Source organism: Bufo gargarizans, chromosome 1, assembly GCF_014858855.1.
Source record: "Bufo gargarizans isolate SCDJY-AF-19 chromosome 1, ASM1485885v1, whole genome shotgun sequence".
NCBI lineage: Eukaryota > Metazoa > Chordata > Amphibia > Anura > Bufonidae > Bufo > Bufo gargarizans.
In genome coordinates this window covers 753811589-753836001 of record NC_058080.1, presented here as the reverse complement: position 1 = coordinate 753836001, position 24413 = coordinate 753811589, and the positions used below count along the sequence as shown (strand labels likewise).

Here is a 24413-nt window from a genome sequence, read left to right as displayed (position 1 = left end):
CTGTTTTCTGACACTGATTTTGCAGTGTGAACACAGCCTCAGGCGGCGCACACATCTCTGTCACCTCACGTCACATTATCAAGAAGAATCTGAATCTTCTCAGACAGCAAAGCCTGCAGCCTGACTCCGCCCACACAGGGTCACATGGTCATGACATCACCAAAGGTCCTTTCACTCACTAAGCTTCAGCATCTACAGATATATACCTGGTCATGTGATTCCTGACTCCTCCCACACATGGCTGTGACATCATCACAGGTCCTGTAAGCACAGAACAACCACAGGGCTGCTCTGCAGGAGGAGGTAAGTGTCTGCTCACAGTCATGTAAGGATTGGGGTACAAGGTGATAGAGGGGATCGCCCGGAGGTCAGTATTGCACATTTCCAGTCCACATATAATTTGTTCACTTTTTCACCATACATTACATTGAACCGTGAATTCCGCCACGAAGAAGAACAACTCATTTTGTGAAAAACAAATCTCTGTATGGCTACGCTGACAGAAAATAAAAACATTATAGCTTTTGGAAGGCAGGAGGGAAAAAATGAGGATAGGCTGTGATAGGAAGGGGTTACATATCTGACATGTAATATTTTTTTACACGCTTTTGCAAAATGATGGAAAAGGTTTTTTTGAGATATTTTTTACTGATAACCTATCTTCAGGATAGGTCATCATTATCTGATCGGTGGGGGTCTGAGCCTAGGACCCCCACTGATCAGCTATTTGTGAAGGCACCGATGCTCCTGTGTGCATCACTCCTTTATCTGAGCTCACCAAGGACAGCGCTGTACAGCGTATAGTGGCCATGCTTGGTATTGCGCTCAGCCCCATTCACTTCTATAGAGCTGAGATTCACCTAGGTCATGTGACCGATGAATGTGTCATCACACGGACTAGGAAATGCAGAAGAAGGCCGCGGTGCAACTGTGAGCCTTCTCAAACACCTGATCAAACCCCACTGATCAGATACAGGTGGCTTATCCAAAGAAGAGGTCGTCAGTAAAAAATATCTTGGAAAACCTGAAGAGGTTGGCCCATCTTAGACATTGGGACACGCACCTATCCTTAGAAGGGAGCCTGTAAAGTGCAGGAGGGCACACTGTGCGTGTCCCGCCGCCCTCCATTCCCGTGCTTGGCTATTTTCAGAAGTCCTATTGAAATTAATGGGAAGTGGACCGCTCCTTTCACTCCTATGGAGCTGACGGAAATAGTTGAGCCAGCGCTTGGCTGTTTTCGGCAGTCCCATAGAAATAAATGGAGGTTGGCTGCGCATGCACATTGTGCCTGCTGCACTTTGCTGGCTCCGTTCTAAGGATAGGTGTGGGTCCCAGAGGCGGGCCCCGCACCTATCGGATATTGGAGGCATATCCTATTGATATGCCGCCTATGTCCAAGATGGGTATATCCTTTTAATTACTTAATTATGACTTTTCCCATCCCAGAAAGGGAACCTCACAATGCGGTCTTATCATTTGGCTTACTCTGCAATAGACCTACAGGCCGGGCCTTTCTTAAAGGTGATTTCCAATTTCAACATGTGTGGCGTGTAGCTAGAAGGTGCCATGAGTGTCGGGTGCAGATCCTATATCTCCAGAACTTGTTCTTCAAAGTGAAGGAAAGCACACTGTGTATGCGCCGCTTTTTCTCCATTCACTGTTAGAAGACTTCTGAAAATAGCCGAGCTAGTGCTGTCAGCTCATTTCAGAAGTCCCATAGTAGTGAATAAAGAGTGCACTGCGCATGTGCACCCACCACTCCATTCGGCGCTGTGGGACTGTTGGAAATAGCCGCTATTTTTAGAACTCAGATAGCGGTCATTGGATGTTGGCCGCGCAGGCACAGCTGCTTATTAGTGATGAAGTCAGTTTCGGATGTTACATCCGAAGTCGGTTCATTCATAACTTCGGATTAATACTGTACGGAGATCCGTCTCCGCACAGTATTAGAATGTATGGGCTCCGACGAGATGAAGTTAGTTATTCGCGAAGCCGTTCGTAACTTCGTTGAATAATTTTGGTTATTGATTAAGAACTTGAAACAGAACTCTGCTTTGGTTCCAAGGTACCAGTTCCAGAGATGGGAGCGTGTCCCAGAGGTCGGTCCCACACCTGTCTGACACTAATGACGTATCCTGGCGATATGCCATAAATGTTGAGACGGGAAACACCTTTAACATCTCAGCTAAGAGGGCAACCAATCCCTCCCCATGATTGTTCACTCCAATCTCGCCATTAAAACAGGATATCTATATGTATCACAGCTGACATTCTCTGCTGATGGATGAGGAACAGAACCTGCCATCTTAATTGTAATTGTATGTCACGGTGTAGGAAGTACATCAAAATTACAAAGTACATTAATATTGTGATACAGGAAAGGGTTAAGCCGCTCCTGGCTGTGTGATTAGGGTCACTGTCTTGTTGGAAGGTGAACCTTCAGGTCCAGTCTAGATCAGGTTTTCATTAAAGGGACTGTCTCATCTCGGACATTGGTGACATATTGCTAGCTTGTCAGATCCTCCTATCCCCAGTACGAGCCCACCGCGCAAGTGCAGCCACCCCCCATTCACTTTTATGGGAGTTAAGAAAACATTCATTTAGCAATTTTTGGATCTCTCATAGAAGTGAATGGAGAGCATGCACAATGTCCTCTCATTCACTTTGAAGGGTATGTTCTGGAGGAGCGATATGCCACCAATGTCTTAGATGACTCAACACCTTTAAGAATATCTCTGTACTTTGCTCCATTCGGCCATGAATGCTGCTATGGATGGTATTGGGCAGGTGATGAGCAGTGCCTGGTTTCCTCCAGACATGACACTTAGGCATCATGTGTATTGTGTGGTCCACAGAATACGGATGACGTCCGTATTGCATTTGTTTTTTTTTGCAGACCCCTTGATTCAATGGGTCCATGGTCTGCATTTTGTGGCCAAGTATAGGATATGTTCTATCCCTTTGTGGGATATACGGATGCAGAAAGTAGTTTTTGTGTATGGGAGGGATCACTACCGTCCGACTTTTCCTGCAACATCAACAAAAGAAAAAATACATGTAAAGTTCTCCTCCAAATCTAATGCAGTATTAGACGACTACATCACCAAAGGAGAGGACCCACAAGGAAGGGGGAATAGAGGAGGAGCATACTGGGCTCTGATTGGATGTGCAGACTTAAGTAGAGGCCTTAAAGGGGTCACCAGGGGCCGACGTGATGCCGCATAGGATGCAAACAGTGCACGGTATGGATCTGCCACCAAACTGACATATGTCCCAGAGATGGAACCCTGTGGCTCCGTCTGATGTAGACACATGAAGCGTCACATGTCATAATGCATCCAGAAATGAGGTAGAAACTAGGAGTAGATGGAATCCCTTCTCAATAGGGGTTTTCAGTTTGCAGAAGCTACGGACATGGCCTGATCCCATCAGGATTGCACTTTCCAATATCTGTGCCACATCACAGGGCTGCCTTCTGAGAGAACACCCAAAAGAATGAGGGAGGACACTGCTGCTGCCAGAAAACCCCCAGTATCCCAAGTGGCAGGGAACAACTGGATCAGGTGTAGGGGGAAGGGCTTTTTATTGCTGCCTTCCATGTTGTTTGCTGCCCCTGGGAGGTAAGAAAAACCCTCCTGTCCTTGCTCATGTGGAGGTGCGAGGAAGAGAGAAGCTACAACATTGAATGTTTCCCCTTATTAACTAATTCAGATACTTTTACATGGGGTTATGTCTATTTTTTACACTGTTTCTTCTTCTTTCCATTTAGTTTCCAACAATATAGATTCATCTCAGTTAATATCTTCCATTGAACAGAATTTTCCTGATTGACCCATCAAGGATAGGGACAAGGACAAGATGGCAGAGATGATAATAGATCTCACCCTAGAGATACTCTTCCAACTTACTGGAGAGGTGAGAGATTCTGATGATGTCACATTACACCATTCTTATCTATGGTAATAACAGATGGTCATGGCTGTAGAGGTGACGGACTCTGGAAATGTCAGTAGTGATATTTATTACTGTGTCTCCCTCTACCCAGGATTACACGGTGGTGAAGAAGACCTCTAGTGAGCACTGTCAGGCCCCTGTATCTGAAGGATGGGGAAGAACCCTGATCCCAATCACGGGGCCTCGACCTCACTCCCTGATACATAAGGAAATCAATGAACAGAAGATCCTAGAACTCATCCACAAGATGATTGAGCTGCTGACTGGAGAGGTGACACTGCTGGGAATGCTGGGACATTATACAGTAACAGCACTGGAGGGGTCTGGGTGATGACGGTGTCATTGTGTTGTCAGGTTCCTATAAGGTGTCAGGATGTCACTGTCTATTTCTCCATGGAGGAGTGGGAGTATGTAGAAGGACACCAGGATCTGTACAAGGAGGTCATGATGGAGAAGCACCAGCCCCTCACATCACCAGGTAATAGACAGAGAACAAATACACCTGTCTTTTAATTATCTCTATTTAAAGAATGAATTCAGTCACTGTATGTGTCTCCTACAGGAAGATCCAGTAAGAGAAGAACACCAGAGAGATGTCCCAGTCCTCTTCTTCCACAGGATCATCAGGTAGATGGAGATATTCCCTATGATATGTAGAAGGCTGTGAAGTCCTTGTGTTCTGTCTTGTTTTATCCCATATTATTGTACGTGTGTAATAAAAAAAATGGTGAGATGATGGAATTAAAGATGCCTGCAACCGCTTTGAGTGTACTGGTTACGGATACTGGCAGCAGGAATAAGACACCAACTGGATTTATTTCTATCTTTTCCTTCAAACAACACTCCACCGAATCAATTTGATCCACGTCTAGCCATGCCAAATACATATGTGAATGAGATTCTCCTAATTGAGCCATGATCTAAATTAGGCATCCTCAAACTGCGGCCCTCCAGCTGTTGCTAAACTACAACTCCCAGCATGCCGGAACACCCTTTAGGTATTAGCCTACAGCAGGGCATTGTGGGAGTTGTGGTTTTACAACAGCTGGAGGGCCGCAGTTTGAGGATGCCTGATCTAAATGTTCTGCTGTAGAAGATCTACAGCCATAAGATAAATAGTGCTATCATGTTTTATTTTTGGTTGTTGTGATAATTAATCATCCTCTCTACTCTTTTTGAAAATGTATTAAGTTATTTGTATGATTGATACTGATAATGATATTCTTTGTTTTTACAGCTTTTGAATGCGGAACTGAGTAATATTAATTCTACATATACATATGTGAGGGGTGATGACCAGTGTAAGGAAGAAATTTCTACAGAGACATATGTGAGGGGTGATGACCAGTGTAAGGAAGACATTCCTACAGAGACATATGTGAGGGGTGATGACCAGTGTAAGGAAGAAATTTCTACAGAGACATATGTGAGGGGTGATGACCAGTGTAAGGAAGAAATTTCTACAGAGACATATATGTGGGGTGATGACCAGTGTAAGCAAGACATTCCTACAGATAACCACCCAGGTGAGTAGATACAAATAAACAGAGCAGCCAAAATACATATTAAATATGTATAAAAATATGAGACTTTTAAAGGTGAAAACACCTGCTGCTAAAGTAAAATATGCCTCGATTTATTTATATGCTGTCAGTACTGATGAGGGAAAAGTATTTGCTTAATTTTTAGAACTAAGGAACTATTTGGTCTTATTAGAATTGTGAGGTGAGGATAGACCCCACCCCGACGTTTCTATAAATGTGCTTAAGGCTGGTTTCACACGGCGTCGCGGGAACATGCACGATTTTTCCGCGCGAGTGCAAAACATTGTAATGCGTTTTCCACGCGCAAGAGAAAAATCGCCATGTTTGGTACCCAAACCCGAACTTCTTCACAGAAGTTCAGGTTTGGGTTAGGTGTAGATTGTATTATTTTCCATTATAACATGGTTATAAGTGAAAATAATAGCATTCTTAATACAGAATGCATAGTACAATAGGGCTGGAGGGGATAAAAAAAAAAAAAAGATTTAACTCGCCTTAATCCACTTGTTCGCGCAGCCCGGCTTCTTTTCTGTCTTCTTCTTTAAAGAATAGGACCTTTGCTGACGTCACTGCGCTCATCACACGGTCCATCACATGATCTTTTTTTACCATGGTGATGGATCAAGTGACAGGCCATGTGATGAAAGCAGTGACATCACCACAGGTCCTTTTACTGTGCACAGCAAAGATGAAGACAGAAGAGAAGCCGGGCTGTGCGAACAAGTGGATTTGTCATGTCCTGCTCTGACTATGTGTGGATGTCAGCCAGAACAGCAGCACGTGTTTAGTGTTTTGTTTTGGAGTCGTGCTGGATCCGCCTCCCATCAGGTGCACTGGGTGGGGTCATTAGTTTAAATGGCTCTCAATTCCAGTGCTCTGGGCGGGTTATAGAAATCAGTCTGGCCTTGGAAGCAAGGAAGGAAGGTTGTCTGTTCCAGCTCAGAAAAGATAAGTGTGGTTTCAGTTTTTGTTGTTTGCTGTCTAGGTTGTATTGGTGTCATCTCTCCCATCCAGGTTCTGTGCGAGCAGGCTGCTCCTTTTTCCCCTTTTCACCATCTCAGGGACTCTAGGGTGTTTTAGCCCAGGCACGGGGACACATCATTCCTACCACCAAGGTCTGAATGTGGGCTGAGCAGTGCAGGGAGAGAGGTCAGGGATTAGCTAGGAGGTGACCCTTCTGCTGCTTCTCGTCTAGAGCCTGGTTGTTGGTTTATCTGTGTGTCTGAGTGATCGTCCGCCGTGACAGGATTAAGGTGAGTTAAATTATATATTTTTTTTTTAACCCCTCCAGCCCTATTGTACTATGCATTCTGTATTCATGTTATAAGGGAAAATAATAATGATCGGGTCCCCATCCCGATCGTCTCCTAGCAACCATGTGTGAAAATCGCACAACATCCGCACATGCTTGCGGATGCTTGCGATTTTCACGCAGCCCCATTCACTTCTGAGGGGCATGCGTTGCGTGAAAAACACAGAATATAGAACATGCTGCGATTTTCACGCAACGCACAAGTGATGCGTGAAAATCACCGCTCGTGTGCACAGCCCCATAGAAATGAATGGGTCCGGATTCAGTGCGGGAGCAATGCATGCGTTCACCTCACGCATCGCACCCGCGCGGAAATCTCGCCTGTCTGAAAGAGTCCTAACAGTTATTTCTATGGTTTATTACTGTGCCTTTAAATTGGCCGCTATTATCTGCCTCAGTGCTATATAATAAGTTTGTTTTATTGTAATGTGCATCCATTCAGTAGAGCCTGAGATCTTTATGACTTATGTCCACTGCTATCCTGCCACCTAGTGTCCAGGCTGTGTGTTGTTATGGCATTGTGTATATACAGCAGGATGTTTGGTCACGTGACCCTTCGGTGAAGGTTCTTTAGACAGAAGAGAACATGACCCTATGAAGATGTTGGCTTGAACTCAGAAGTGAACTGTGAGAGAACAGTCTGCTGGTGGCCTAACACCATGATCTACTGGTCCTTGTTGTGAGGTCTATTGTTAGATTGTGATCTGTTTTTCCATCACTGTCTTAGGCTACTTTCACATTAGCTTTTGTCGCGGATTCGTCATGGATCTGCAAAAAACGCTTCCGTTACAATAATACAACCGCATGCACCCGTCATGAACGGATCCGGTTGTATTATGTTTTCTATAGCCATGACGGATCTGTCTTGAACACCATTGAAAGTCAATGGGGGACTGATACCTTTTCTATTGTGCCAGATTGTGTCAGAGAAAACGGATCTGTCCCCAGTGCCAGGACGGATCTGTGTGAGAAAAATAAACTATTTTTTTCTGTAAATGAACAGACAGCTTTTTTTTTTTAAATCCTCAAATTTCTACCATTTGTAGACTTATTGCCAGCACTCAGATAGCATTCTGCGGCAAACACTGAGCAGGTGCCCTTTTTTTTTCTTCGTCTAAAAACCATTTCACTGCATTAAACCTGTGTTTTTAAATGTATTGTACTATAGCAAAAGCATTACATGGCAATAACTCAATTTTTATACCCATATTATTAAACACGTGGTTCAAAGACATTTATACCTCAAAGATGGCATTATTATATCTGTGTTAGTAAACGCATTTCTGCAACAGAACTTGTAGTTCAAACACATTTACTGCAAAACTTGCATTAGTAAAAAATTGTCAATAACAGTCTGCAGTGTGTTTGTAGGAGATGGACATTTAGTTGCATGTCTGTCTTTAAATTAAAGGGGTTCTCCTGGAATTAAGAAAATGAAAATACTTATTTATTACTTTATAATAATATATTCCAAAATACCTTTCATTAGTTAGAATAGCTCCTTTTGTCTATGGAGCAATCACTAGGAGAAATAAAATTGCCGCCGTCCTATTAGTACACACAGAACCTGTCCTAATCACACAGGAGGACAAGTTACTTCACAACACTGAGTTGAAGAGCTGCCTCATCCTCCTCTCTGCTCTGTGGGAATGAAAATGATGAGGAGACATGAAGTATAGAGAGGAGGGTGGGGTAATGAGCAGCAGCACTTGTATGCAGTCTCCATTACCACAGCTCCATATCACCACAGTTTGTCCTGTCCATCCTCTCTGTACTTCATGTCTCCTCTGAACTAAATTGCCCAGAGATTAAGCTAAAGTTCTTATCAGCTGTATTCAGGATCATAATCCCTGACAAGTAGAGCAGAGAGGTGGATGAGGGAGCTGTTTACCTCAGTGTTGTGAAGTAACTTGTGATTAGGACAGGTTCTATGTGTACTGGTAGGATAACGGACATTTTGTTTCGCCTGATGATTGCTCTCCCCAAAAAATTACCCATAATAAAAATTGAAAGCTATTTGGAAATATATTTATTATAAAGTAATATTTAAGTATTTTCATTTTCTTAATTCCCAGAGAACCCCTTTCAAGAGAGAACACTTGCAATTTTGCTAGCACATTATAATAATCAGTGCACCATACCTATGATTTTTTATTTACAGGAAACCTGTGACTTTTCATTTATAGGCCTCATAATAAATGTTTAGAAAATGGAATTGTGGAAAAAGAAAGACCCAGGCCTTGTCATCAGAGAGTCATAATGTGGGTAGTAGCAGCACAAGCCATCTGGCCAGTAGTAGTAGGCTACAGTTCTCCCTTGCTTCTGATAGGCGCCATATTATTATTGAGGACAAAGAGGATGAGATTGTGGCTGTATGTCTCAGTCACAGCTAGATGATGTGGATGTCACATCTCAGTTTGACACCGTGCATTGGAGCCAGGCGTCACCACATTTTTCCTTCTCCTCCTCCTCCTCCTCCTTGCAACCCCTTAGAAGCCATTCAGTTGCATGTTCTCTGTCTGCACTGGCCACTCCTAGTGGAGTGCCTTCATTTTTTCTAAGAAGATGCAACAAAACCACATGTGCTATGGAAGATACTCAAGATAGTGTCTGAGAACAGTCAGCATTTGGACTGCCATGAGGAGATTGTTCAAGCGGAGGTGGTGGATCCCACGCATAGCTGTGGTCATAGTAGTGGCACTTGTGGTGGTGGTGGTAGGGGCAATGATAGCTAAGGTGACTCTTGGGGCAAATGCAGAGCAAGGGATGGAGAAGGGAGGAAAGAAGGCCACAATCACAGTCTAAAAAATGTGACATAAAGGGTGAGAATGATGATGATTGTGTGTTGGACAGGACCTGTGGGTTGAATGAGGGTCCTGAGGAGGAGAAGGGTGCTGGCAGCAATTAAGAGCAGAGGCAATGTATAGCCAGAATGTTTTCCTGTTGCCTAAAGGGAGGTCAAATTGCTTTATTACCAGGATACAGTGTGTATGCAGCTTGTTTTCATTGGGCAGATGCCTACTACACATGTATCTGACCAGGAGGTCCCTTTAACCCCCCCCAAAGGCATCCACCTCCGACCGACTCAACTACCACAAGCAACAGACCTTGTAGCAAGTGGTTCAGTATTATCAACATGATTGAGCAGTTTTTTTCATGTGCCACACCAGGCTGGTGCAAATCGGCAAAAGGAGACATACTATTTAATAATCCTGACTCAGGCCTTTCTCTAGCATCCCTGATTCCATGGACTTCTGGGCAGGCAGAGTGGAACAGTGGCTGGAACTGGCCTAGTTTGCTCTCTCTGTACTGTGATGCCCAGAATCTAGTTTCATCTAGGAGGAGTTTCAGCGCATCAAGACACCCAAACAAAGTTGTCCGATGCCAGTGTACATTATTTTTGTCAGATTGAATGAGGCATGGATTGGTACACACCTAAACACACATCTACTGCCTTGTCTATTCCATGCTGTGCTGCTGCCTCTACTTTTGTGGCTATATGCAACTATTGCGCTACCCTTTCCACATTCAAACTGTACTGCTGCTGCTCCCAATTAAAAGGGAGAATTTTTCCAAGTTTGTTTAGAACTGCTACTCTTTCTTTTGACAATTAGCACTTGTGCATGTATAAATACAGACATTCTGCCCCCATTAACACATCATTTTTGGAAGCTGTGCAGAACAAAACATTGTTTCTCATTACATTAACATACGTGTGTATGTACAGGGGCAGGCACATTAATACACCCTGACTGGAAAGTTCATAGCTTGAACGGGGGTTGAGCTGTCACCCTGTCCTCAGTACGGTCACAGAGCCCTTTGGTGCACTGAACCCCTTGTAATGTACTTAGCCGGCACGTGATGTTACTCACTCAGTCATGCTCCTCCCACTTCATTAATGAAGCTGGCAGGAGCATGAGTGACGTTACGCTGCCGGCCTGACCTCTGCTTTAAGTTTTCTGTCTATCATCCACAGATCCCCCCCATAACAGTGTGTCATCCACAGATCCCCTAAAACGGTGCGTCATCCACAGATCCCCTAAAACGGTGCGTCATCCACAGATCCCCTAAAACGGTGCGTCATCCACAGATCCCCTAAAACGGTGCGTCATCCACAGATCCCCTAAAACGGTGCGTCATCCACAGATCCCCTAAAACGATGCGTCATCCACAGATCTCCCTAAAACGGTGCGTCATCCACAGATCCCTCTAAAACGGTGCTTCATCCACAGATTTCCCCATAACAGTGCGTCATCCACAGATTTCCCCATACCAGTGCATCATCCACAGATCCCCCCATAACAGTGCGTCATTCACAGACCACCATTAGTTCAAAACCCACCAAAAGAACACCTTTTGGTTCAAAATATTTTTTTTATTTTCCTCCTCAAAAATCTAGGTGCGTCTTATAAAGTGGAAAATATGGTAATTTTTGAACGTCTAGTCCCAAAAACCCACAGTTCTTTCCCATAATGCCTTGTGTCTAAAAGACAATTTTTGGAAAGTTTCTAATATGAAAACGCAAAACACGTGACGAGGTCTGAGGGTGGGGAGGGCAAAAATTCAGAAAAAAAGAGATAAAAAATAAATATAATAAAATCGTAGTTTGTCATATACCAATTTTCAGCCCAATAGAATCGATTTGGACACCAATCAAAATTATATTTTTTTAAATTCAACAAATTGGACACAAAACTATTTTCAAGAAGTTCACTCATCTCTAGCAGAAAACCAAATTATTCTGTTACGTTGCCTGGATAAATAGCCGCAGCAGGTCCAAGGTGATGTGGGTACAATTCAAACTCAGTTCAAATGCGTTTTTGGTAGACCGCGCGTATTTCAGGTGACCACTCCAGAATCAGAGTATCCACTCCTGCACGTATGGGTAAATCATTAGTGTCCACAGGAATCCCTTTTTCTCCACTGACTCCTATGGAATACCAAAATCACTGATAGTGAAGTACTGCTATTGTCAAACGCAAGCACACCTGAAGTTATACTTACAAGCGCATAGCAGTATTCAGACACTTCAAAAGACACTATAGGAGCAACTCCATCTAGGTCCTCCTTCCCGATGTTGATCCTATAAGGGGTTCGCTACAAAAGTGAGGTACCAGTCTCCAATTTGTATAAAATAGGTATTTATTATACTCACAATTCCATTAAAAAAATATAAGCATTTCTCAAATAAAAGCAGCAGCCTTATGCACGCCCGACCCGGGTTTCGCCTTGAGCTTCGTCAGGGGCATTGACCTCAATCATCAACACTTTTGTGTTTGAATATCCACCCTTCAACTCCTCCTTAATTCTCTTCGTCACTCTGCTGCGCTAATCCATTTAGAACAAACATTTTCATTTTCTTAAAAAAGTGAACAATCATATTGCTCCAAAAACTTGAAAAGCATAACCTGTAGTATAGATGTTTTTCACAGCTTTTTTCATATTAATCTATGTCAAATGTAACTTCATTCATGAAACACGACAAATCACATGGGTGTTTCTCCACCAATAAAATTCAAATAATCGGTATATCTTAACCTCTTAGGATTTTTCATTTTTCATTAACATATTTTACTCATAGTGGCCAGTGTGAAAACTGTATGATTATATGTATAAATATATGTATATATTTAATATAAATAGCAACATTGAAAAATTATTAAAAAAAACCTCAAACCAAAATTCTAAAAAAAAACATAAAAATGTAATTTAAACTGGTAATTTCCCTTTCGCCCATGACAGCACCCTTGAGAGACCGCCTCCATCCAGGACAGGAAACAGGAACTTTCGTGGAGAGCTCATAAGGAGGAGCATGGCCCCGAGACCACCAGTTCCTGTTTCCTGTCCTAGACAGAAGACGGTTCGTGGAGAAGAGGAGAAAAGCTAGGCTGCAGGGCCCCGGAGGAATTTATCTAAGTGGGGTTACCCTGTTCTGGCATAAGTCTCCTCTAGGAGCCGCCGGCCGGAGTCTGGTGTCTGCTGCTGGGGTCTGGCTTACGCTGCGCTGGCCGCTACTCTGCAGTCCCGGGCTCACCGAGAGGTGCGTCCGGCACGCCGGTCCTTCCTGACAGTGTTCAGGCGGGCCGGGGCCTCCTTCTCACCTCGCGCAGGGGGAACTAAAATCTCGCGATCCCAGCGAGATCCGGGTCTCGGTAGAGACTTCCGGTTTTTTGGAACGCACGTGGCGTGCGTTCCGGAAGTAGGAAGTGCCTTCTCCTACTTAGGCCGCAGAGGGTTTCCAGCAGGACCCGACCGAGGAGATTGGACCCACAGGCGCACGGTCAGCAGCAGCCCAGCCAGCCAGCCAGCCTGAAGGAAGCCAGATTTCTTTTGGATCCGGGGAGTCACTCTATCCCACAGCAGTATGGAGGAGGAGAGTGCCCAACGCGCCGATCAACAGGAGGGTCATGAGAGCAGACCGGTACTCCTGGTGGGTTAAGGGGGATCATTCCCCACCATTTATTTTCCTTTTAGTTAGGCTAAATCTCCTTTCCCTCTCTTTTCTTCCTGCATTTAGACTACAAAAGAGGGCCCTAGAAAGGCAATTTCAAAGACCAGAGGGAAGGAGTGTGCCGTCTGTAAAAAGAAACTGGCCCCCTCTTGGTTGAAAAAACTATGTCAATCTTGTATTGAGAAACTAGTGGAGGAGGAGTCCCCATCCCTTCTGCAGAGTATTAGGGAGATGGTGAAGACGGAGGTCTCGGATTCCCTGAAAGATTTCAAAAAGAGCTTTCCCTCTGTAGCCTCTACCTCCCTGGGAACCAGATCAAGCACGGCTAATAAATCTGACTCGGATCCTTTAGAGGATAGTGATACAGGAGAAATCCTAGATAGCCCAGACTCGTCCCAGGATGAAGAATCCACGGGCAGGCCACTTTTTTCCCCGGATGATACGGAAGCTTTACTAAAAGCAGTTCGTGCGACTATGAAAGTAGACGAACCCAAAGACCCAAGATCCGTTCAGGATATCATGTTTGGTGATCTCGGGCAGAAAAAATCTAGAGTATTTCCCGTAAACGAGAATATAAAGTTTTTAATACAGAAGGAATGGAAAAGACCCGATAAAAAATTTTTTGTTCCAAAAAATGTGAAAAGGAAATATCCCTTTGACGAGGCAGACTCAGTAAACTGGGACAGACCTCCTAAATTGGATGCACCTATTGCAAAAATCTCAAAAAAATCGGCCCTTCCGTTTGAGGACTTGGGTTCTCTTAAAGACCCTATGGATAAGCGAGCAGAGGTTTACCTAAAAAAAGTTTGGGAGACCTCAGCTCAAGCGTTCAAACCAAATATTGCCGCCACATCCACTGCTAGGTCTCTGAAATTATGGCTAGAAGAATTAGAATCTCACATCCAGAATAAGACCCCGAGAGATCAATTGTTAACCGTTTTCCCCACTCTACTTAAAGCAGTAGATTTTATTTCTGACGCATCGGCAGATGCTTTAAAATTAAATGCTAGGTCAGCTGCTCTTTCAAATTCAGCCAGACGAGCTATTTGGCTAAAAGGTTGGTCGGGAGACACTGGATCTAAAAATAAGCTTTGCGCAATTCCTTGTCAGGGCGATTATCTTTTTGGATCCGTCTTAGACGACCTTTTGGATAAAGCCTCGGACAATAAAAAAGGATTCCCTGTCTCCAGACCCCCGAAAAAACTAAAGTTTTTTTCGCAAAAACAAGAAGGATTTTTTTAGGGGGCAGAGGAAAGACTTCAGAGCTGACAACAAGAATAGGAAAAGCAAGGGGTTCCTCTTCAGTTCCCAATCCTCCTCAACCTCTAAACCATCACAGCAATGACGGTTTCTCTCCCGTGGGGGGCAGACTTTCTCTCTTCCTCTACGCCTGGGAAAAAATCTCCTCAAGTCCCTGGATTTTACGCGTTATAAAGGAAGGGTTTTGTCTAGAGTTTGTCTCCCACCCACCGGACAGATTCAAAATCACGAATTTTCTAGGAAACCCGGGAAAAAATCTAGCTTTACAACAAGAGATTGCATCCCTACTTCGAAAAAATGTTCTAATTCCGGTGCCGGAGGCAGAGAAGGGCGAGGGTTTTTACTCCTCCCTTTTTCTGGTCCCCAAACCGGATGGAACATTCAGAACTATTATAAATCTAAAGGATTTAAATCAATTCCTCTCTTACAAAAAATTCAGAATGGAGTCGATCCAATCAGTTGTAAGACATCTATTCAGGGGATGCTTCATGGCTACGATAGACGTAAGAGATGCGTACTACCACATTCCTATTTGGCTAGACTGTCAAAAATTCCTCAGAGTCGCTGTTTCTATAGGAGGTCACATCCAGCACCTACAATATACAGCCCTTCCCTTTGGGATTTCTCAAGCTCCCAGACTTTTCACGAAAGTCATGGCAGAAGTCATGGCTCATGTAAGGGAAAAAGACATTTTAGTGATTCCTTACCTAGACGATCTCCTGGTGGTAGCAGAGTCAAAATCCATTCTAGAAGTACACCTCAAAAAAGTAGTGCAGATCCTAGAAGACCTCGGCTGGCAAATAAACGGAGAAAAATCCCATTTAATACCTTCCCAAGTTTGTGTCTTTCTGGGGATGATGCTGGACTCAAAGAAACTACTCTGTATTCTACCCCAGGACAAGATTCAGAGATTAATACAACAGGTTCAGTCCCTGATATCGACAGAGAACCCTACTATCAGACAAGCAATGGCGGTCTTGGGCAGAATGACTTCCACTATACCAGCGGTCAGTTGGAGCCATCTTCACTCCAGACCCCTACAGTGGCAAATTCTGAAGGAGTGGCAGGGTTCCCTCCGCCCATTAGATACACCTTTCACACTCACCCCCCAAGTGATCCAGTCCCTTCACTGGTGGCTGAATCCTGCAGGGGCTCCCTTGGATCCAACAAAATTTTGTTACCCTTACCACCGACGCAAGTCCTTCCGGTTGGGGGGCCTGTTGCCAAGGGTACTTAAGACAAGGTGTTTGGGAAAGAGAGCAGAGTCTAGACTCCCAAAACATGAGGGAACTGAGGGCGGTCTTTTTCGCCTTAAAAGAGTTTCTTCCTTTACTACAGGGAAAATCTATAAAGGTTTTTTCAGACAACGCCACAGTTGTCTCCTATCTGAACAAACAAGGAGGAACCAGATCAGAAAATCTTATGCAGTTAACAACGGATATCTTTTCCCTTATAATTCCTTCTGTTCCGTTCCTTATGGCAATACATCTAAAAGGTACAGAAAACAAGGTGGCAGATTTCTTAAGCAGAAATACACTAGACCAGGGGGAATGGTGTCTGAACCAAATGGTGTTCGATCAAATAGTTCGACTTTGGGGTCGCCCTCATCTGGACTTATTTGCCACCAGAGAAAACAGAAAGTGTCATCTTTTCTTTTCCCTCAGCGCGAGAGATTCACCAACAGGGATAGATGCCTTCTCCCTTCCTTGGCCGAACCAGCTCCTCTACGCCTTTCCTCCATTAAGACTTCTTCCAAGATTCTTACAGAAGTTGAGACAAGAAAGAACGACAGTGATCTTAATTGCTCCTTTCTGGCCCAGAAGAACCTGGTTCACCTGGTTGAGGAAGCTATCCTTGACGGACCCTTGGATTCTCCCGGAGAGGCAAGATCTTCTATCCCAAGGACCAGTCAATCATCCGAGTGTGAAGCAGTTACACCTAACAGCATGGCTCTTGAGGGGGAAATCCTAGAAAGTAGAGGACTCTCCAAGAATGTAGTTTCCACTTTACTATCCTGCAGAAAGGATGTCACCTCCTCTATTTATCTCAGGATTTGGAACACCTTCCAGAAGTTTGCCAAGGATCCGGTGAATCCTTTAAATCCCCCACCTATGTGTAGGATTTTAGATTTTCTGCAAGCTGGACATGAAAAAAATTTGAGGCCAAGTACTCTTAAAGTACAGGTATCCGCTTTGAGTGCATTCTTTGATTCTCCCATCGCTAGCCACCCGTGGGTCCGAAGATTCTTTAAAGCCATCAGCAGGCTTAGGCCTATATCTGGACCTTCAATTCCCCCCTGGGACCTCAACTTGGTCCTCACTAGCCTCACAGAACCTCCCTTTGAGCCACTTAAACAGTTACCTATAAAGACCTTGTCTTTCAAAACAGCGTTTCTTGTGGCAATTACCTCAGCAAGGAGGGTTGGTGAGATTTCGGCCTTCTCTACCTCGCCTCCTTACACTAACATCTTAGATGATAGGGTTCTCATTAAACCAGACCCTTCCTTCTTACCGAAAGTGGTTTCTATGTTTCATAGAACGCAGGACATTATCCTTCCTTCCCTGTGCCAAAATCCGAGAAATGAAAAAGAGGAAAAACTGCACTGTTTAGATGTAAAAAGATGCCTATCTCATTATCTAGAGGTTACTAGTCAGTGGAGGAAAACCTCAAAACTCTTCATTCAGTTTAGTGGGAAAAATAAGGGTCTCCCAGCCTCTTCTAAAACCCTTTCCAGATGGATCGTGAGAGCCATTAATTTGGCCTATTCTTCAGCTGGAAAGGCTCCCCCGGGGGGTTTTGGTGCTCATTCCACAAGATCAGTCTCCACCACTTGGGCAGAAAGGGCTGACGCTACCTTAGAACAGATTTGTAGAGCAGCCACATGGCAGTCGCCTGGCACCTTCTTTCGTCACTATAGATTGGACCTAGGCAATAGAGAACAGCTAGCCTTCGGTAGGAAAGTCCTCCAGGCGGTAGTCCCACCCTAAGAAATAAAGGGATTTCTATTCTAATCATCTCTCAAGGGTGCTGTCATGGGCGAAAGGGAAATTTAAGATTACTTACCGGTAATCACTTTTCCATAAGCCCATGACAGCACCCGGGTTTATTCCCACCCTGTATAGAATTAATGTAAAAAGAAAAAAAAAAGGAAAAATATATATATAATAAATTAAAAAAATATATATATATACATATACAAAAAAAAAAAAAAAAAAAGGAGAAGAGTGTGGTCTAGGACAAGTTCTTGCGATTAACTGGTGGTCTCGGGGCCATGCTCCTCCTTATGAGCTCTCCACGAAAGTTCCTGTTTCCTGTCCTGGATGGAGGCGGTCTCTCAAGGGTGCTGTCATGGGCTTATGGAAAAGTGATTACCGGTAAGTAATCTTAAATTTCCTGATGACCCTGTCACGGTGGGGAGTGGGGGAAACCGCATAATGGGAACTGACACTAGGCCACAAAACAGGGATAGGGAGCAGGTCACCTCCTAGAGCCGCCCTAAATCTATCCCTGACCTTCTGACTGTATGAGCCGCCCTCGATGGTAGGGGGGCTCATACTCTCGAACCTTGGCCCTACTGACCCTATCGGTCCCTGCAATATGGAAGTCAGGAATAAGAGACGGCCGATTCATCCACGACACGGATAAATTGGAGTCTCCCACAGGCCTAGTAACAGAAGGGAAAAGACCATATGCAGGCAAACAACCATCTGACCCTTAGGCTCACAACACAGTATAAAAGAGCCAGGGGCCACACCCAGCTCCACCAAGCACACCTCTTAACCCCGAACACACCAGGATGGGAAGGGACACACAACTTAAAGGGGAAGTGTCAAAATATGCAAAACAATATGTTGCCACCAGCAACAAGCTGGCACAGCAAAAGTGTCATGGTCCACTACACCAGACCATGACACAGCTGTGATAGACCTATTACCTCTAAGCTGACTATGTAATTCTGAAAGTTAATTTTCTTCACAGCTACTAGCATCCATGCCAAATTTCCCATACATACAGTTGCAAGAAAAAGTATGTGAACCCTTTGGAATGATATGGATTTCTGCAGGAGTTGGTCATAAAATGTGATCTGATCTTCATCTAAGTCACAACAATAGACAATCACAGTCTGCTTAAACTAATAACACACAAAGAGTTAAATGTTACCATGTTTTTATTGAACTCACCATGTAAACATTCACAGTGCAGGTGGAAAAAGTATGTGAGCCCCTAGACTAATGACATCTCCAAGAGCTAATTGGAGTGAAGTGTCAGCCAACTGGAGTCCAATAAATGAGATGAGATTGGAGATGTTGGTTACAGCTGCCCTGCCCTATAAAAAAAATACACACCAGTTCTGGGTTTGCTTTTCACAAGAAGCATTGCCTGATGTGAATGATGCCTCGCACAAAAGAGCTCTCAGAAGACCTATGATTAAGAATTGTTGACTTGCAAAAAGCTGGAAAGGGTTATAAAATGATCTCCAAAAGCCTTGCTGTTCATCAGTCCATGGTAAGGCAAAGTGTTTATAAATGGAGAAAGTTCAGCACTGCTACTACTCTCCCTAGGAGTGGCCATCCTGTAAAGATGACTGCAAGAGCACAATGCAGACTGCTCAATGAGGTGAAGAAGAATCCTAGAGTGTCAGCTAAAGACTTACAAAAGTCTCTGGCATATGCTAACATCCCTGTTAGCGAATCTACAATACGTAAAACACTAAATAAGAATGGATTTCATGAGAGGATACCACAGAGGAAGCCACTGCTGTCCAAAAAAAACATTGCTGCACGTTTACAGTTTGCACAAGAGCACCTGGATGTTCCACAGCAGTACTGGCAAAATATTCTGTGGACAGAGGAAACCAAAGTTGTGTGTTTCTTCCAAACAACTCAACACTTTGTGTGGAGAAAAAGAGGCACAGCACCCCAACATCAAAACCTCATCCCAACTGTGAAGTATGGTGGTGGGGGCATCATAGTTTTGGGCTGCTTTGCTACGTCAGGGCCTGGACGGATTGCTATCATCGAAAGAAAAATGAATTCCCGAGTTTATCAAGACATTTCGCAGGAGAACTTAAAGGATAACTGTCGTATATATTTTTTGGGGAGTATTGGATTGTGGTGATTAATATTGCCTTGGTGGCCCTATTTCAACTTTTCACTGTGTATTTAATTACCCCTTAATTCCACATTTTTGTTCCCTGTACTGCCTACTTTTACCTGTGCTTAAAATAGGGTTGCTAGGCATGGTCCGTCTATCTGTTAAAGGACGGAGCACGCCGTGTGCAGGCTCACATTACTGACAGCCAGGGACTGTAAGTAAATGATTAAAGCCAGGTCCTCCCCAGCAGCTGATAACAGTGCCTGGGCTGTGTGAACTTCTTCCTGTCCCAGCGCTTGGCAGATGCTCCCTCACTCAGCAGACTTGGAGGATGCAGAGTTGGAGCAGCGCAGACCAGGGAAGGGAGATCTTCCGTCTGCTCAGTGTATAAATGAAAGCAACATGTGGTAAGAGGACCCCTTTGTGCTGCAGGAGATTAACCCTTTAGGGGGGAGGGCTCTGGTTACTGACACTTTTGGGGGCTATTGTTACTGGCTAGAGAGGGCAGGCGGGATTAGCCTCAGGGTGAGGGCAGTGGCGGCCATCTTAACTGAATAGTGAAATTGCAGTTTTATGCAGACTGGTTGCTAAGGGCTGAATATTATTAAATATGGGGTAAGTCAGTCTAATAGTAACTGATTCTGGAATATCATGTTATTAGTAACTACATATATGAAAATTGAAATTTGGGTCTAAATGTGACAGTTATCCTTTAATACCATCTGTCCACCAGCTGAAGCTCAACAGAAGATGCATGTTGTAACAGGACAATGACCCAAAGCATAGAAGTAAATCAACAACAGAATGGCTTAAACAGAAGAAAATATGCCTTCTGGAGTGGCCCAGTCAGAGTCCTGACCTCAACCCGATTGAGATGCTGTGGCATGACCTCAAGAAAGCTATTCTCACCAGACATCCCAAAAATATTGCTGAACTGAAACAGTTCTGCAAAGAGGAATGGTCAAGAATTACTCCTGACCGTTGTGCACGTCTGATCTGCAACTAGAGGAAATGTTTGGTTGAAGTTATTGCTGCCAAAGGAGGTTCAACCAGTTATTAAATCCAAGGGTTCACATACTTTTTCCACCTGCACTGTGAATGTTTTCGTAGTGTGTTCAATAAAAACATGGTAATATTTAATTCTTTGTGTGTTTTATTAGTTTAAGCAGACTGTGATTGTCTATTGTTGTGACTTAGTTGAAGATCAGATCACATTTTATGACCAATTTGTGCAGAAATCCATATCATTCCAAAGGGTTCACATACTTTTTCTTGCAAATGTATGCCCAAAGTGTATGTTTTCTGACAATTTGTATGAAATTCTTAATATAAACATCCAGTGTCCTCTCTCCTTGTACCAGTTTGTAACTTATCTTGTTCATGCTTATTGTATTTGTGCTGTTTTATGTATGTGTACTCCCTTTTTATATGTATAGCACCATGGAAAAATTGGCACAATAATAATAATCTATTTTCAAGGTTATAGTATTTAAAAATAATACCATTTATTTTTTGGCAGATGACTGTATCGGGAGCTCAGAGGGACATCTGATCTTTTCAGCTTTTAAAGCAAATGGTCATGGTCTCGCACAAGACACATATGAAGAGCATGCCACTATCTTGGATATACCCTCAGCTCTTCACAGCCAAAATTGCTTGTTTGATCCATTTAAACATCTTCTATCTTCTGGTTCATCACAAACTGTAAAGCAAAATCAAAGTCACAGAAGGGGTATTAAAGATCAAAGAATGCACACAAGGAAGAAGACAATTTCATGCTTAGAATGTGGGAAATGTTTTGCTTGGAAATCACAACTTGTTGAACATCAAAGAACTCACACAGGGGAGACACCATTTTCATGCCAAGAATGTGGGAAATGCTTCATAAGAAAATCACATCTTGTTGAACATCAGAGAATACACACAGGGCAGAGGCCATTTTCATGTTCAGAATGTGGGAAATGCTTCATAAGAAAAGCACATCTTGTTGAACATCAGAGAATTCACACAGGGGCAAAGCCATTTTCATGTTCAGAATGTGGAAAATGTTTTACTTGGAAATCGCATCTTGTTAAACATCAACAAACTCACACAGGAGATACACCTTTCTCATGTCCAGAATGTGGGAAAGGTTTTACTTGGAAATCACAACTTGTTAAACATCAACTAATTCACACAGGGGAGAAGCCAATTTCATGTCCAGAATGTGGGAAATGTTTTACACACAAAACAACACTTGTTGGACATCGAAGAACTCACACAGGAGAGAAGCCATTTTCATGTTCAGAATGTGGGAAATGTTTTACACACACAACAACACTTGTTGGACATCAAAGAATTCACACGGGAGAGAAGCCATTTTCATGCCAAGAATGTGGGAAATGCTTCATAAGAAAATCACATCTTGTTGAACATCAGAGAATTCACACAGGGGTGAAGCCATTTTCATGTTCAGAATGTGGAAAATGTTTTACCTGGAAATCACATTTTGTTGAACATCAACGAACTCACACAGGAGAGACACCATTTTCATGTCTAGAATGTGGGAAATCTTTTACTTGGAAATCACAACTTGTTAAACATCAACGAATTCACACAGGGGAGACGCCGTTTTCATGTGAAGAATGTGGGAGATGTTTTACACACAAAACAACCCTTGTTGTACATCGAAGAATTCACACAGGGGAGAAGCCATTTTCATGTTCAGAATGTGGCAGATGTTTTGCACAGAAAGCAACACTTGTTGTACATCAAAGAACTCACACGGGAGATAAGCCATTTTCATGTCCAGAATGTGGGAAATGTTTTACTTGGAAACAACAACTTGTTAAACATCAACAAACTCACACAGAGGAAAAGCCAATTTCATGTTAAGAATGTGGGAAATGTTTCTTAAGGGTACTTTCACACTAGCGTTAAAGTTTTCCGGTATTGAATTCCGTCCTAGGGGCTCAATACTGGAAAAAAACTGATCCGGATCCAAAATTCCGGAACACTTGCCTGAATGCCATTAATTTCCATTGAAATGTATTAATGCCGGATCCGACATCAAGTGTTCCAGTAAAATGGATCTGGCTTCCAGGTCTGCGCATGCGCAGACCTTTAAAAATGTCGAAAATAATAAATACCGGATCTGTTTTTCCAGATGACACCGGAAAAATGGGTCCGGTATTGCAATGCATTTGTTAGACTGCAGTCTGCAAATGACAAGCGCTTGCATACAGTTTTCCTGATCAGGCAGGCAGTTCAGGCAACTGAACTGCCTGTTGTAATCAAACAACGCATGTGTGAAGGTAACGTAAGAAAAGCAAATCTTGTTGAACATCTGAAAATTGACACCATGGGAAGACACCATCTGTTTTCCAGAATGTGGGAAATATTAAACTTTTAAATCACAAATTATCGAACATCAATGAACTCACACAGGATACATTTTAATACCAAAAATGTGGGAAAATTTTATGGTGATAGATCAAACCTTATTAGTCACCAAAGAACTCACAGAAGGGGAAAAGCCCTTTTCATGCACTGAATGTGGAAAATGTTTCACCCAAAAGTCTAATCCAATTTCACATCATGGAACTCGCATTGTAAAACAGTTCATGTCCAGAATGTAGGAAATGCTTAACCAACAAATCATCAAGAAACTCACAAGATAGTAGTCAAGTTTACCCCTTCTCCCACCTTGACATAACTGTATAAGGCAGGCATCCTCAAACAGCTGTTGTAAAACTACAACTCCCACAATGCCCAGCTGTAGGCTGATACCTGTAGGCTGTTCAGGCATGCTGGGAGTTGTAGTTTTGCAACAGCTGGAGGGCTGCAGTTTGAGGGTGCCTGGTATAAGGAGTGAGGGTTAACTTCCTATACCCTACCCTACCTATACCCGCCATCAGCACAATATATAGCCAGGATTGTAGCAAGCTCCATTAATGGCTATTTAAGTCATTCAGATGCCACAGTCTATGGTTACTATAGTAGTGAGAGGACTAAGGATGGCCTCCAGGTTTGTGAAGTACAGAAAAACAATTTGAGCTACCTGAGGGTTGAATAGGCTACCTGGGAGACGTAATGTACTGCACTACATAAGTGATGCAGTGTATTATGTAATCAATTAACTGACTGCACGTTCAAGTTCTATTCTGTGCCTAATAATTATAGTACAGGAAAGTATATGATTTAGAGGGTTATCCAGAAAAAGCTGCAATACCAAGCACTGCCACTGTTTGATGCACAGCGCTGTCCTTGGAAAGCTACTGGGAGCCTGCATCGCTCATCAAAGCTTTAGTGAGCTCAGCGGCTCCCTGAATCAGCTGATTGGCAGGGATGCTGGGATTTGGACCCCTGCCGATGTGAAAGTGATGACTTATCCTGAGGATGAGTCATTAGGTTTGAGCGAATCGACCTTCGGATTATAGAGCCGAAGTCGATTAGTTCAAATACTTAGATTTTAATGCACTATTCGTACAGCATTAAAATGTATTGGCTCTGTGAAGCCAAAGTTCTTCTCACCCAAATTCACTTGAGACTTTGATTAATCCCTATTGTATGCATATCTGCGTACTCAAAAACAATTTAAAATGGCAATCTGAACTGGGCTTTGCTGCCAGTACCAAAGCTCCTTTATACAATCAGCAGGAATAAAAGAAAAAGAAAGAGAATCCACTTTGATATTTTTGTCAGCATGATGGAAATCCAGGATGAATCTGAAGCGTGCGAAGAACAAAGACCACCAAGATATGAGTTGAGATACTGTACTGTCTGTAGATAAGGTAATTTCTTGTAGCTGGTGTAAATG

General features: G+C 43.3%; 1 protein-coding gene across 2 annotated transcripts in view; it reads left to right on the top strand.

Moving 5' to 3' along the window:
- Positions 1-268: 268 nt before the first annotated feature.
- The window catches only part of LOC122925100 (oocyte zinc finger protein XlCOF22-like), a 65975-nt gene continuing 41830 nt past the window's right edge, over positions 269-24413 (top strand). The window contains exons 1-7 of one of the 2 annotated variants that reach the window (XM_044276614.1): positions 269-303; positions 3770-3915; positions 4046-4225; positions 4309-4432; positions 4517-4581; positions 5192-5480; positions 21135-22817. In XM_044276614.1, coding sequence (XP_044132549.1) covers positions 3859-3915; positions 4046-4225; positions 4309-4432; positions 4517-4581; positions 5192-5480; positions 21135-22489 — 2070 coding nt within the window. In that variant the 5' untranslated portion in view covers positions 269-303; positions 3770-3858 and the 3' untranslated portion in view covers positions 22490-22817. Of the gene's footprint in view, positions 304-3769; positions 3916-4045; positions 4226-4308; positions 4433-4516; positions 4582-5191; positions 5481-21134; positions 22818-24413 lie in introns of those variants that run through there. The other variant, XM_044276615.1, reaches the window with a different exon arrangement.